This window comes from Mesoplodon mirus (assembly GCF_964341445.2).
Source record: "Mesoplodon mirus genome assembly, chromosome: 15".
Classification (NCBI taxonomy): domain Eukaryota; kingdom Metazoa; phylum Chordata; class Mammalia; order Artiodactyla; family Ziphiidae; genus Mesoplodon; species Mesoplodon mirus.
The window spans coordinates 30,344,690-30,360,388 of NC_138991.1; the positions used below are offsets into that span (position 1 = coordinate 30,344,690).

A 15,699-nucleotide genomic window follows, 5' to 3' on the forward strand; every position below is an offset into this window, starting at 1 on the left:
TGGTACCAATTACTTGTAAATAAAATTTAGAAATGTTTGAATGTGACTCGTTTCTCTAATTAAGCAAGGTAATTTTATTTTAGTGTAGAAGATTCCCACTTATTTGCTTTGTTAGCTTAATAAAAACATACAAAAATGATAAAATGTACTACAATGATAATGCATGAAAACAACTGCTATAGGTTTTTTATTTCTTTACTTATTTGCTTGATTATTAAAAGAAAAACAATGAGATAAAATGGTGTTTCACAACTTACTTCTCAAAAAATTTACCCAGAGTCACAATTGGTATACTAGTGTTTTTCTTAAAACAAAGTTAAAGGCTTAATTAATTCTTTGACAAAGTAATAAAAAATATACTATAAGCTACACATTTTAGATTATTTTATATGCTAACCCTTCCTTTTTTAAAATATTTTTTTTATATTTTTGTCTTCTTTTTAAAAATAATTTGGTTTCAGATATTAAATTCACAAATTTCTGAGTTAAACCACTATTTGGAGAGGAATTACCAAAAAATTTAGTAGGTCTGAAAAAAAGAAACAGATTTTAATGTTCTGAGGTCCTGTTTGTGCTATGGCAATTCCCTAATTAAAAAAATGCTGAATATTTACATAACATTTATCAAACTATTATTATTTTTTAAAATCAAACTATTATTAAAAATGTTAGAAGAAGGAAATTTCTGGAAATAAACAGATTTTTAAAAAGTTTTTCCTGAATGCTATAATTATATTAGCTAAGTATTTAATTTATCTATCTGAACAAGACCTAAAAATCATAAGCAGACAGCATATAAGGGTCAATTACAGTTTTGAGAACTTCAGAAAAGATTCATCTATTAAAAAAAAAAGATTCACTTTCTATGAAGAATGTAAATTCACTTGTCAGAAAATCAGAAACTACACACTAAATTCATTTGAATTTGTCCATCAGTGAGTGCCCCCAAAACACTAGTGCTGAAAGATATTTGATGATGGTATTTATCTTAATATAATCATATACTGTGCAAACACTAAAAACTGTTAGATGTATAGCTGTTTAATAAAATTCAATTCTCTTCTCTTTTATTCCATAAAGCTCTTTGAATACGGTGTAAAAATTTTTACAGTCTCAGCTTTGGCTTTGAAAATTAGGCCCTATTTGGAAATAAAAACAAAAAAAACCCAAATGGGACCTAATTAAACTCAAAAGCTTTTGCACGGCAAAGGAAGCCATAAACAAAATGAAAAGACAACCCATAGAATGGGAGAAAATATTTGCAAATGATGCAACTGACAAAGGATTAATCTCCAAAATTTACAAACAGCTTATGCAGCTCAATATCAAAAAAACAAACAACCCAATCAAAAAATGGGCAGAAAACCTAAACAGATGTTTCTCCAAAGTAGACGTACAGGTGGCCAAGAGGCATATGAAAAAATGCTCAACATCGCAAATTATTAGAGAAATTCAAATCAAAACTACAATGAGATATCACCTCACACCAGTCAGAATGGCCATCATCAAAAAGGTTATAAACAATAAATGCTGGAGAGGGTGTAGAGAAAACGCAACCCTCCTACACTGTTGGTGGGAATGTAAATTGATGCAGCCATTATGGAGAACAGTATGGAGGTTCCTTAAGAAACTAAAAATAGGGCTACCATATGATCCAGCAATCCCACTCCTGGGCATATATCCAGAGAAAAATATGGTTTGAGAGGATGCATGCACCCCAATGTTCATTGCAGCACTGTTTACAATAGTCAAGACATGGAAGCAACCTAAATGTCCATCAACATATGAATGAGTAAATAAGATGTGGTATGTATATACAATGGAATATTACTCAGCCATTAAAAAGAATAAAATAATGTCATTTGCAGCAACATGGATGGACCCGGAGATTATCATCTAAATAAGTCAGACAGAGAAAGACAAATATCATATGATATCGCTTATATGCAGAATCTAAAAAAAAATGATACAAACTTATTTACAAAACAGAAACAGACTCACAGACTTAGAGAACAAACTTATGGTTACTGGGGGGAAGGATGGGGGAGAGGGACAGACTGGGAGTTTGGGATTGACATGTACACACTGCTATATTTAAAACAGATAACCAAGAAGGACCTACTGTATAGCAGCAGTCCCCAACCTATTTGGCAACAGGGACTGGTTTTGTGGAAGATGGTTTTTTCATGGACTGGGGTGGGGAGGGGGATGGTTTTGGGATGATTCAAGTGCATTGATTTGTTATGGTTTCTGTGCAGTCAAACCTCTCTGCTAATGATAATCTGTATTTGCAGCCGCTCCCCAGCACTTGCATCACCGCCTCGCTCCACCTCAGATCATCAGGCATTAGATTCTCATAAGGAGCACGCAACCTAGATCCCTCGCATGCGCAGTTCACAGTAGGGTTTGCGCTCCTATGAGAAACTGCTCATCTGACAGGAGGTGGAGCTCAGGCGGTAATGAGAGTGATGGAGAGTGGCTGTAAATACAGATGAAGCTTCACTGGCTCACCCGCTCCTCACCTCTTGAGGTGCGGCCCAGTTCCTAACAGGCCACGGACCAATACTGGGGGTTGGGGACCCCTGTTGTATAGCACAGGGAACTCTGCTCAATAAACCTAAATGGGAAAAGAATTTGAAAAAGGATACATGTATATGTATAATTGAATCACTTTGCTGTACACCTGAAACTAACATAACATTGTTAATCAACTCTACTCCAATATAAAATAAAAAAATTTAAAAAGTATTGAAATGAAAAAAAAGAAAAAATGATGAAAATTAAGCCCTATTTAAAAACTGAGAAAGAGAAAAAATGCTTGCTTAAACAATTATGAGTCAGTCAACCATGAAAGTTTACTGGCCAAATCCATTAATCCTTCTAGTGGGTATTTTATCCTTTATCACTTGTCTGTACATGTGCTACAGAGCTTGTCGAATAGTGTTTTATGCAGATAATCACCTGTACACCTGACCAATTCACCAAAAAATGTAAGATTCAGATATTCTTGAGAAACCACAAAAATCTGTTTAAAGCCTTGTATCTTGTTTGGACACTGTTTTCTGATCCCTAATGACTTTAGCTAACACCCTCCTGAAAAGCAATCTTGAAATTTCTGTGAAAGTAGATTAAATATTGGGGACAATAACATAAGTGTCTCTGGGTTAGGTGCTAATACGTTAGAAAAACAAATGTGGACAATTTTCTCCTCTAGTGTAAAATACCTCCTCAGCAGATAAAATTGAAGACTGAATAAAGGTGTTTTACTGATTAGTAACTCACAGAAGGTTAAAATGTTAAGCCACCTTAATTTTAGAAAATTTGCTAATTATCATACGTATAAAACATTTTAACCTAAGGGCAGAAAGTTGATTTATTATTGATTGCTTAACATATATTGAAGCAACACAGAATGAAAATTGATTACCTAATCAAGTAGCAACAGAAGAGTAAACTAAGGATGAAGACAAATATAGCAGTGCCAAAAACCACAATATATATGTTGAGTGGCAGATTCTGGAATCCAATATTAGGCATCCTGAAGTTGTAATGTGGGAAATCCGAGCTCATGGATGAACTGTGGGGAAAGAAAAGAATGGGAAAAAATTAGGTTATAAAGACTAAAAACCAAGATAGCATTATCTTTGTACATGTACAGAGGCAAATTTTTCCTTAAGGCTTGAAACAAATATGATAGGGTTAATATCCTTGCCATTAATTCATTAATCATGCCACAAATATTTATTGAGTACTTATTATGTACCTAGCACTAGTCCAGAAGCTTGAGATCCTACTTAAAAAGCTTTACAAAAAGGTATTCACAGAGAGGTACTGGCATTATTTCACTGAAATAATGCCAATAATCAATAAACATCAATATATGAAAATGTTCAACGTCAAAGAAGTAAAAAGGAAAAAAAAGTTAAGATTTTAAAAACTCTTTAACCTTTAAAGTAATAATATTTATAATGGTAAAATACTGGCAATAACTTAGATGTCTCAGAAGGAGATAATGATTAAATAATTATATAGAGTCATACGTTACAATATTATTTGGTCATGGAAACCTGTTTTCAATAAATTTTAAATTTTAATAAAGATATATGGGAAAATTAAGCAGGATATAAATTGTATATAAAATATGATCCCGATTTTGTAAAGGGTTGAAAAAAAAGGTGGATTATATATGGAAATATATGTGTACATATAGGGGTGTGTGTGTATGTGTGTGTGTAGCAGAAAAAAGCCTGAAAGCCAACATATCAAAATGTTAATAATGACTTGTGGTTTACTAGCCATTTTGATTTTCTTCTACTTCTTTTTTTTTTTTAAAAAACACTTTATTAAATCAGACTCGGGTGAATTCCCTGGCTGTCCAGTGGTTAAGACTCTGTGCTTCCATTGCCGAGGGCAGGGGTTCAATACCTAGTCAGGGAACTGAGATCTTGCAAAAAAAAAAAAAAAAAAAAGTAAAAGTTATTTAGTAATTGCTCTTTGTGGGAATGAAGAGAAGAAATAGAACATACAGTGCACTGTTGGATCTTACTTGGCATTTCTGACTTCATTCACATGAAAATCATTTTCCCCTTTATGTAATTTCATGTTCCTGAAATCGCTAATTTCAGCCTAAATTTCAAACTAATCAGTTTATTTATTATTATTTTTTTTTGCGGTACGTGGGCCTCTCACTGTTGTGGCCTCTCCCGTTGCGGAGCACAGGCTCCAGACGCGCAGTCTCAGCGGCCATGGCTCACGGGCCTAGCTGCTCCGCGGCATGTGGGATCTTCCCGGACCGGGGCACGAACCCGTGTCCCCTGCATCGGCAGGCAGACTCTCAACCACTGTGCCACCAGGGAAGCCCCCAATCAGTTTATTTTTTAAAGAAAGAAAAAGACAAATATCTGAGGGTTTTTTTTTTTTTTTTAAGCAATGGGATTTTTCACCAAGATACAAAAGGGATAGAGATTTGGCCCTACAGAGGACTAGAGCTTCATACAGTACACCACAGTTAGATGGGCTGCAGCAGTGTTTCTTTTTTTTTTTCAATAAATTTATTTATTTTAATTTTTTTGTTTATTTTTTTGGCTGCATTGGGCCTTCGTTGCTGCGTGCGGGCTTTCTCTAGTTCCGGCGAGCAAGGGCTACTCTTTGTCGTGGTGTGCGGGCTTCTCTTTGCAGTGGCTTCTCTTGTTGCAAAGGCTTTAGGCACGTGGGCTTCAGTAGTTGTGGCACGCAGGCTCAGTAGTTGTGGCTCACGGGCTCTAGAATGCAGGCTCAGTAGTTGTGGCACACAGGCTTAGTTGCTCTGCGGCATGTGGGATCTTCCCGGACCAGGGATCGAACCTGTGTCCCCTGCACTGGCAGGCAGATCCTTAACCATGCAGCAGTGTTTCTTGAAGTGTGTTTGGTGGCCTCATTCTCCTTAGACCAGTTCCTGCTCCCTGGACAATACATCAGCATCTTCCCAGTAGTTAGTATTCTACTTTTGCTTCAAAAATGCTCAGAAAAAGAGACACCAGTAATTAGACTGCTGTGTTTTATAATTTGTGGTTCACAAACCATTAATAACCATATATTTCTTATTAATACAAGACATCCAAGAAAAACTTGCTAAGAAAAAATTATCTTAGACTTTGTTAATCTTTAAAAAAAAACGGAGACATAAATTTACATTAAAAATGCACCTATGTGTATAGGTCAAAGAGTTTGGACAAATGAATATACCCTTGTTACCACCATCCTAATCAAGATACAGACCATTTCTTTATCCCCAGAGAATTCCCTGTACCCCTTTGCAGTTAATCACCACTCCTAACCACTGATCTGATTTCCATCATTACAGATTAATCTTCCTTATTCTAGAATTTCATATTCAAATGGAATCACACAGTATGTACTCTTCTGTGTTTAGCTTTTAGTCTCTCAGTAGGTGAGAGACTCTTAACAAACAGCTATATAAATTCACGTTATATTCCTAGCTTGTCCTAGTTATTCTATTATCTACAGCTGGTGTCTCCTAAAGATCATTAACTTCATCTTTGAATATATCAATTTTATGGTTAATTTTTGGATACTTCTTTCTACACAAAATTCCTGGTTATCCTATTCAGGTGTTGTTATTGTTTTCATGGAAGAACATTTCACCATGTCCTGGGTGTTCCTTTCCATTTTTAAGTCTTTCTTCAGTGGAACACTTTCTACCTATTATTTTTTTAAAGCCTTCAGCAGAGGAAACGTGTAGCTTGATTCACTCACCATATTTTGCCCCAGTCAAAATCTAAGGGAAAGCAGGAACTCCAAGGTGCTCAAGACTGGAATGGTGGGACTTCCCTGGTGTCTCAGTGGTTAAGAATCTGCCTGCCAATGCAGGGGACACAGGTTCGAGCCCTGGTCTGGGAAGATCCTACATGCCACAGAGCAACTAAGCCCATGCTCCACAACTACTGAGCCTGTGCTCTAGAGCCTGCGAGCCACAACTACTGAGCCCATGCGCCACAACTACTGAAGCCTGCACTCCTAGAGCCCGTGCTCTGCCACAAGAGAAGCCACCACAATGAGAAGCCTGTGCACCGCAACGAAGAGCAGCCCCCGCTTGCCGCAAAACTAGAGAAAGCCTGCACGCAGCAACGAAGACTCAACACAGCCAAAAATAAATAAACAAATTTATATATATATAAAACAAACACTGGAGTGGTGAAGCCCCTTTTATGGTGAGACATCTGCTGATATGTGCCAGTCTTCTTTGGCCAAGGAAACACAAGTCCAAGCTCTCAGCCTAGCCCAGGTGGGTTCCTACATTAAGCCAGAAGGGAAGATAAAGCAAGTGGATACATACAGCCTCTTTCATTCACACCGTTGTTCTTTTTTTATTTTCACCTTTTACTTTCATATAATCATGGAAAAACCCTCTGTGTCTATTGTCCTATACATCTGTTCATAGGAAACATGAAATGACATACACATAACATGATCAATACCTGGAACCTGTTTAAACATTCTCATTCATTTATCTGGCTTCTTTTATTTCATTCCCTATTAAAATTTTTTTCTTCTCTTCAAGTATGTTCTGTGAATTCTCAAGTTATCCTCCATTTTTGTATCTTTAGCATTATTTCCCTCTTTCTTAGAGCTTTATGCTTTATTTTGTTACTTCATCCAACTTCTCTGGAATACTTTTCAGATCTCTTAAAACGTGACTTCAGCTCTTATATTATCTATGTGATGCTGTCTGCAAATGCTCACAGCATGTATATTACTGTCTCTTTTTTCATCTGCAGTCTTCTATGTTCCTCTTTTAAGTTGATGTATTTACTCTAGGAGGGAGGCAGTCCATACAGAACACACTAAGAAGAGGCCTGACAGGGCAAATTCATCTCCCTTCCTGGTTAGCATTATCTACTGGAAGAGGTTGTTGGCCACATTACATCAAGCACACCACTGTGCACTTCAGTCTAATTCAACAAGGCACTGGGTGCCAGGTCTGTAGTAAAGAAAGAAACAAGAAAAATGTGTTCAGAGAAGGGGAGAAGTCTCACATGACATGCTCACTTCAGAATTCTGTCTAGGTTTGGAATTTTCCCAGAAAAAAGGAGAAAATTCTTTTTTTTCCTTTTCCACTTCTATCTTCTGTATGAGTGTGTATATATATATATATATATATATATATATATATATAAATGTATATATATATATACTTTTTCATATTCTTTTCTATTATGGTTTATTATAGGATATTAAATACAGTTCCCTGTGTTATAGTGTAGGACCTTGTTGTTTATCTATTTTATATATAGTAGTTTTTATCTGCTAGTTCCAAACTCCTGATTTATCCCTCCCTCACCCCCTTTCTCCTTGGGTAACCATAAGTTTGTTTTCTATGTCTGTGAGTCTGTTGTTTTGTAAATAAATTCATTTGTATCATATTTTAGATTCCACATATAAGTAACATCATATGGTATTTGTCTTTCTCTTTCTGGCTTACTTCACTTAGTATGAGAATCTCTAGGTCCATCACATTGCTGAAAATGGCATTATTTCACTCCTTTTTTTATGGCTGAGTAGTATTCCACTGTATATATATATATACCACATCTTCTTTATCCATTCCTCTGTTGATGGACATTTAGGTTGGTTCCATGTCTTGGCTATTGTAAATAGTGCTGCAATGAACATTGGGGTGCATGTATCTTTTTGAATTAGAGTTTTCTCCAGATATATGCTCAGGAGTGGGATTGCTGGGTCATACAGTAGTTCTATTTTTAGTTTTTTGAGGACCGTCTCATAGTTCCTGCACCAATTTACATTCTGGCCAACAGTGTAGGAGGGTTCTCAATGAACATTGGGGTGCATGTATCTTTTTGAATTAGAGTTTTCTCCAGATATATGCTCAGGAGTGGGATTGCTGGGTCATACAGTAGTTCTATTTTTAGTTTTTTGAGGACCGTCTCATAGTTCCTGCACCAATTTACATTCTGGCCAACAGTGTAGGAGGGTTCTCTTTTCTCCACAACCTCTCCAGTGTTTGTTATTTGTAGACTTTTTATTTTTTAAAAAATATTTATTTATTTATTTTTGGCTGCATTGGGTCTTAGTTGCAGCACATGGGCTCTTTTGTTGTGGCACGTGGGCTCTTCATTGCAGCGCATGAGCTTCTCTCTAGTTGGGCCACACGGGCTCTAGAGCGCGTGGGCTCTGTAGTTGTGGCATGTGTGCTCAGTTGCCCCGTGGCATGTGGGATCTTATCTCCCCAATCAGGGATCAAACCCACGTCCCTTGCATTGGAAGGTGGATTCTTAACCACTGGACCACCAGGGAAGTCCCTGTAGACTTTTTAATGATGTCTATTCTGATTGCTGAGAGGAGATACCTCACTGTACTTTTGATTTGTATTTCTCTAATAATTAGTGATGCTGAACATCTTTTCATGTGCCTGTGGGCCATCCGTATGTCTTCTTTGGAGAAATGTCTGTTTAGGTCTTCTGCCCGTTTTTTGATTGGGTTGTTTGTGTTTCTGATATTGAGTTGCATGAACTGTGTATATTTTGGAACTTAAGCCCTTGTCGGTTGCATAGTTTGTAAGTATTTTCTCCCATTCCGTTAGGTTGTCTTTTCATTTTGTTTATGGTTTCCTTTGCTGTGCAAAAGCTTATAAGTTTGATTAGGTCCCATTTGTTTATTTTTGCTTTTGTTTCTATTGCCTTGGGAGTCTGACCTAAGAAAACATGCAAGGCCTTTCTTCAAGGTTCACCTATAATAAAAATAGGCTGCTGTGGCCTGCCCTATGTTAGATCCAGGAATTTAACAACCGTTTCAAAATTATGTGTATATAGAGGGATGCACTCTGGGTTTCTAAAAGCAAACTTGGGAAACATACAGTTAGAACTGGGCACATTAATGGGAATTCCCTGGTGGTTTAGTGGTTAGGACTCAGCTCTTTCACTGCCATGGGCCCAGGTTCAATCCCTGGTCGGGGAACTAAGATCCCACAAGACACACAGTGAGGCCAAAAAAAAAAAAAACAACTGGGCACATTAACAAATTTGGGAACTTTCTAATGTTCAACTTATTTTAAGAAGTTTTACCCTTGGTTCTATTAAAAGAGAAAAAAAGATTTATCAAATCAAAACCTCTCCTTATGAGAGACCTTCAAGATGGCAGAGGAGTAAGACGTGGAGATCACCTTCCTTTCCACAAATACATCAGAAATACATCTACATGTGGAACAACTCCTACAGAACACCTACTGAAAGCTGGCAGAAGACCTGACTTCCCAAAAGGCAAGAAACTCCCCACATACCTGGGTAGGGCAAAGGAAAAAAGAAAAAACAGAGACAAAAGAATAGGGACAGGACCTGCACCTCTGGGAGGGAGCTGTGAAGGAGGAAAAGTTTCCACACACTAGGAAGCTCCTTCACTGGCGGAGACAGGGGATGGTGGGGGAAGGCTTCGGAGCCACGGAGGAGAGCACAGCAATAGCGGTGCAGAGGGCAAAGCGGAGAGATTTCTGCACAGAGGATTGGTGCTGACCAGCACTCACCAGCCTGAGAGGCCTGTCTGCTCCCCTGCCGGGATGGGTCGGGGCTGGGAGCTGAGGCTTGGGCTTCGGAGGTTGGATCCCAGGGAGAAGACTGGAGTTGGCTGTGTAAACACAGCCTGAAGGGGGCTAATGCGCCACAGCTAGCCAGTAGGGAGTCCAGGAAAAAGTCTGGAACTGCCTAAGAGGCAAGAGACCATTCTTTCGGGGTGCACGAGGAGAGGGGATTCAGAGCACCGCCTAAACGAGCTCCAGAGATGGGTGCAAGCTGTGGCTATCAGAGTGGACACCAGAGACGGGCATGAAATGCTAAGGCTGCTGCTGCAGCCACCAAGAAGCCTGTGTGCAAGCACAGGTCACTATCCACACCTCCCATCCCAGGAGCCTGTGCAGCCCGCCACTGCCAGGGTTCCGTGATCCAGGGACAACTTCCCCAGGAGAACACACAGCACGGCTCAGGCTGTTGCAACATCATGCCAGCCTCTGCCACTGCAGGCTCACCCCGCATTCCATACCCCTCCCACCCCCTGGCCTGAGTGAGCCAGAGCCCCCTAATCAGCTGCTACTTTAACCCCATCCTGTAGGCGACCTACACGCAGAGACAGGGCCAAATCCAAAGCTGAACCCCAGGAGCTGTGTGAACAAAGAAGAGAAAGGGAAATCTCTTTGAGCAGCCTCAGGAGCAGCGGATTAAATCTCCACAATCAACTTGATGTACCCTGCACCTCTGGAATACTTGAATAGACAACGAATCATCCCAAAATTGAGGCAGTGGATTTTGGGAGCAACTGTAGACTTGGGGTTTGCTTTCTGCATCTAATCTGTTTCTGGATTTATGTTTATCTTAGTTTTTAGTATTTAGACTTTATTATCACTGGTAGATTTGTTTATTGATTTGGTTGCTCTCTTCCTTCTTTTTATATATACAGATATATATATATATATATATATATATATATATATTTTGTTTTCCTTTTTCTCTTTTTGTGAGTGTGTATGTGTATGCTTCTTTGTGTGATTTTGTCTGTATAGCTTTGCTTTTACCATTTGTCCTAGGGTTCTGTCTGTCTGTTTTTTTTTTTTTTTTTTTTGTAGTGTTTTTAGCGCTTGTTATCATTGGTAGATTTGTTTTTCGGTTTGGTTGCTCTCTTCTTTCTTTTTTTTTCTTTTTATTACTTCTTAATTTTTTAAAATTATTTTTTAATTTTTAATTTTAATGTTATTTTATTATTACCTTTCTTTCTTTCCCTCCCTCCCTCCCTCCCTCTCTCTCTCTCTCTCTCCCTCTTTCTTTTTCTCCATTATTTCTGAGCTGTGTGGCTGACAGGGTCTTGGTGCTCCAGCCAGGTGTCATGCTTGTGCCTCTGAGTTGGGAGAACCGAGTTCAGGACATTGGTCCAACAGAGACCTCCCGGCTCCATGTAATATCAAATGGCAAAAGATCCCCCAGAGATCTCCATCTCAACGCTAAGACCCAGCTCCACTCAACGACCAGCAAGCTACAATGCTGGACACCCTATGCCAAACAACTAGCAAGACAGGAACACAGCCCCACCCATTAGCACAGAGGCTGCCTAAAATCATAATAAGGTCACAGACACCCCAAAACACACCACCAGACGCGGTCCTGCCCACCAGAAAGACAAGATCCAGCCTCATCCACCAGAACACAGGCACCAGTCTCCTCCACCAGAATGCCTACACAACCCACTGAAACAACCTTAGCCACTGGGGACAGACACCAAAAACAACGGGAACTAAGAACATGCATGCTGAGAAAGGAGACCCCAAACACAGTAAGGTAAGCAAAATGAGAAGACAGAGAAACACACAGCAGTGGAAGGAGCAAGGTAAAAACCCACCAGACCAAACAACTGAAAAGGAAGTAGGCAGTCAACCTGCAAAAGAATTCAGAGTAATGATAGTAAAGATATCCAAAATCTTGGAAATAGAATGGAGAAAATACAAGAAATGATTGACAAGGACCTAGAGGAACTAAAGAGCAAACAAACAATGATGAACAACATAATAAATGAAATTAAAAATTTTGTAGAAGGAACCAATAACAGAATACCTGAGGCAGAAGAACGGATAAGTGACCTGGAAGATAAAATAGTGGAAATAACTACTGCAGAGCAGAATAAAGAAAAAAGAATGAAAAGAATTGAGGACAGTCTCAGAGACCTCTGGGACAACATTAAATACACCAACATTCGTATTTTAGGGGTCCCAGAAGAAGAAGAGAAAAAGAAAGGGACTGAGAAAATATTTGAAGAGATAATAGTTGAAAACTTCCATAATATGGGAAAGGAAATAGTCATTCAAGTCCAGGAAGTGCAGAGAGTCCCATACAGGATAAATCCAAGGAGAAACACGCCAAGACACATATTAATCGAACTATCAAAAATTAAATACAAAGAAAAAATATTAAAAGCAACAACAGAAAAGCAACAAATAACGTACAAGAGGGCTTCCCTGGTGGCGCAGTGGTTGAGAGTCCGCCTGCTGATGTTGGGGACATGGGTTCGTGCCCTGGTCTGGGAGGATCCCAGATGCCGCGGAGCGGCTGGGCCCGTGAGCCATGCCCGCTGAGCCTGCACGTCCGGAGCCTGTGCTCTGCAACGGGAGAGGCCACAATAGTGAGAGGCCCGCGTACTGCAAAACAAACAAACAAACAAAAACATACGAGGGAATCCCCAAAAGGTTAACAGCTGATCTTGCAGCACAAACTCTGCAAGCCAGAAGGGAGTGGCAGGACATATTTAAAGTGATGAAAGGGAAAAACCTACAACCAAGATTACTCTACCCAGCAAGGATCTCATTCAGATTCGACAAAGAAATTAAAACCTTTATAGACAAGCAAAAGCTAAGAGGATTCAGCACCACCAAGCCAGCTTTAAAACAAATGCTAAAGGAACTTCTTTAGGCAGGAAACTCAAGAGAAGGAAAAGACCTACAATAACAAACCCAAAACAATTAAAATGGTAATAGGAACATACATATCGATAACTACCTTAAATGTAAATGGACTAAATGCTCCAACCAAAAGACAGAGACTGGCTGAATGGATACAAAAACAAGACCCGTATATATGCTGTCTACAAGAGACCCACTTCAGACCTAGGGCCACATACACACTGAAAGTGAGGGGATGGAAAAAGATATTCCATGCAAGTGGAAATCAAAAGAAAGCTGGAGTAGCAATTCTCATATCAGACAAAACAGACTTTAAAATAAAGACTATTACAAGAGACAAAGAAGGACACTACATAATCATCAAGGGACCAATCCAAGAGAAGATATAACAATTGTAAATATTTATGCACCCAACATAGGAACACCTCAATACATAAGGCAAATGCTAACAGCCATAAAAGGGGAAATCGACAGTAACAGAATCATAGTAGGGGACTTTAACACCCCACTTTCACCAATGGTCAGATCATCCAAAATGAAAATAAATAAGGAAACACAAGCTTTAAATGATACATTAAACAAGATGGACTTAATTGATATTTACAGGACATTCCATGCATAAACAACAGAATACACTTCACAAGTGCTCATGGAACATTCTCCAGGATAGATCATATCTTGGGTCACAAATCAAGCCTTGGTAAATTTAAGAAAATTAAAATCGTATCAAGTATCTTTTCTGACCACAATGCTATGAGACTAGGTATCAATTACAGGAAAAAATCTGTAAAAAATACAAACACATGGAGGCTAAACAGCACTACTAAATAACCAAGAGCTCACTGAAGAAATCAAAGAGGAAATAAAAAAATACCTAGAAACAAATGACAATGAAAACACGACAACTCGAAACCTATGGGATGCAGCAAAAGCAGTTTTAAGAGCGAAGTTTATAGCAATACAATCCTACCTCAAGAAACAAGAAACGTCTCAAATAAACAACCTAATCTTATACCTAAAGCAATTAGGGAACGACGAACAAAAAACCCCCAAAGTTAGCAGAAGGAAAGAAATCATAAAAATCAGCTCAAAAATAAATAAAAAAGAAATGAAGGAAACAACAGCAAAGATCAATAAAACTAAAAGCTGATTCTTTGAGAAGATAAACAAAATTGGTAAACCATTAGCCAGACTCATCAAGAAAAAAAGGGAGAAGACTCAAACTAATAGAATTAGAAATGAAAAAGGAGAAGTAACAACTGACACTGCAGAAATACAAAGGATAAGGAGAGATTACTGCAAGCAAGTATATGCCAATAAAATGGACAACCTGGAAGAAATGGACAAATTCTTAGAAAAGCACAACCTTCCGAGACTGAACCAGGAAGAAATAGAAAATATAAACAGACCAATCACAAGCACTGAAATTGAGACTGTGATTAAATATCTTCCAACAAACATAAGCCCAGGACCAGATGGCTTCACATATGAATTCTAACAGTTAGAAGAGAGCTAATACCTATCCTTCTCAAACTCTTCCAAAATATAGCAGAGGGAGGAACACTCCCAAACTCATTCTACAAGGCCACCATCACTCTGATACCAAAACTAGACAAAGATGTTACACAGAAAGAAAACTACAGGCCAATATCACTGATGAACATAGATGCAAAAATCCTCAACAAAATACTAGCAAACAGAATCCAACAGCACATTAAAAGGATCATACACCATGATCAAGTGGGATTTATCCCAGGAATGAAAGGATTCTTTAATATACGCAAATCAATGTGATAAACCATATTAACAAATTGAATAAAAACCATATGATCATCTCAATAGATGCAGAGAAAGCTTTTGACAAAATTCAACACCCATTTATGATAAAAACCCTGCAGAAAGTAGGCATAGAGGGAACTTTCCTCAACATAATAAAGGCCATATATGACAAACCCACAGCCAACATCGTTCTCAATGTTGAAAATCTGAAACCATTTCCTCTAAGACCAGGAACAAGACAAGGTTGTCCACTCTCACCACTATTATTCAACATAGTTTTCAAAGTTTTAGCCATGGCAATCAGAGAAGAAAAAGAAATAAAAGGAATCCAAATAGGAAAAGAAGTAAAGCTGTCACTGTTTGCAGATGACATCATAGTAGACATAGAGAATCCTAAAGATGCTACCAGAAAACTACAAGAGCTAATCAATGAATATGGTAAAGTAGCAGGATACAAAATTAATGCACAGAAATCTCTTGCATTCCTCTACACTAATGATGAAAAATCTGAAAGAGAAATTAAGGGAACACTCCCATTTACCACTGCAATAAAAAGAATAAAATATCTAGGAATAAACCTACCTAAGGAGACAAAAGACCTGTATGCAGAAAACTATAAGACACTGATGAAAGAAATTAAAGATGATAAGATTGAGGGATATACCATGTTCTTGGACTGGAAGAATAAACATTGTGAAAATGACTATACCACCCAAAGCAATCTACAGACTCAAGGCAATCCCTATCCAACTAGCCACCAATGGCATTTTTCACAGAACTAGAACAAAAAATTTCAATTTGTATGAAAACACAAAAGACCCTGAATAGCCAAAGCAATCTTGAGAAAGAAAAACGGAGCTGGAGGAATCAGGCTCCTAGACTTCAGACTATACTACAAAGCTACAGTAATCAAGACAGTATGGTACTGGCACAAAAACAGAAATATAGATCAATGGAACAGGATAGAAAGC

General features: G+C 38.3%; 1 protein-coding gene across 1 annotated transcript in view; it reads right to left on the bottom strand.

Moving 5' to 3' along the window:
• Window positions 1-15,699, bottom strand: part of RNF24 (ring finger protein 24) — a 142,449-nt gene that overhangs the window by 38,532 nt on the left and 88,218 nt on the right. Inside the window, exon 2 of the mRNA XM_082644365.1 lies at window positions 3,428-3,577. Within this exon, the coding sequence (XP_082500491.1) occupies window positions 3,428-3,570 (143 nt within the window). The 5' untranslated portion in view covers window positions 3,571-3,577. The remainder of the gene's footprint in view (window positions 1-3,427; window positions 3,578-15,699) is intronic.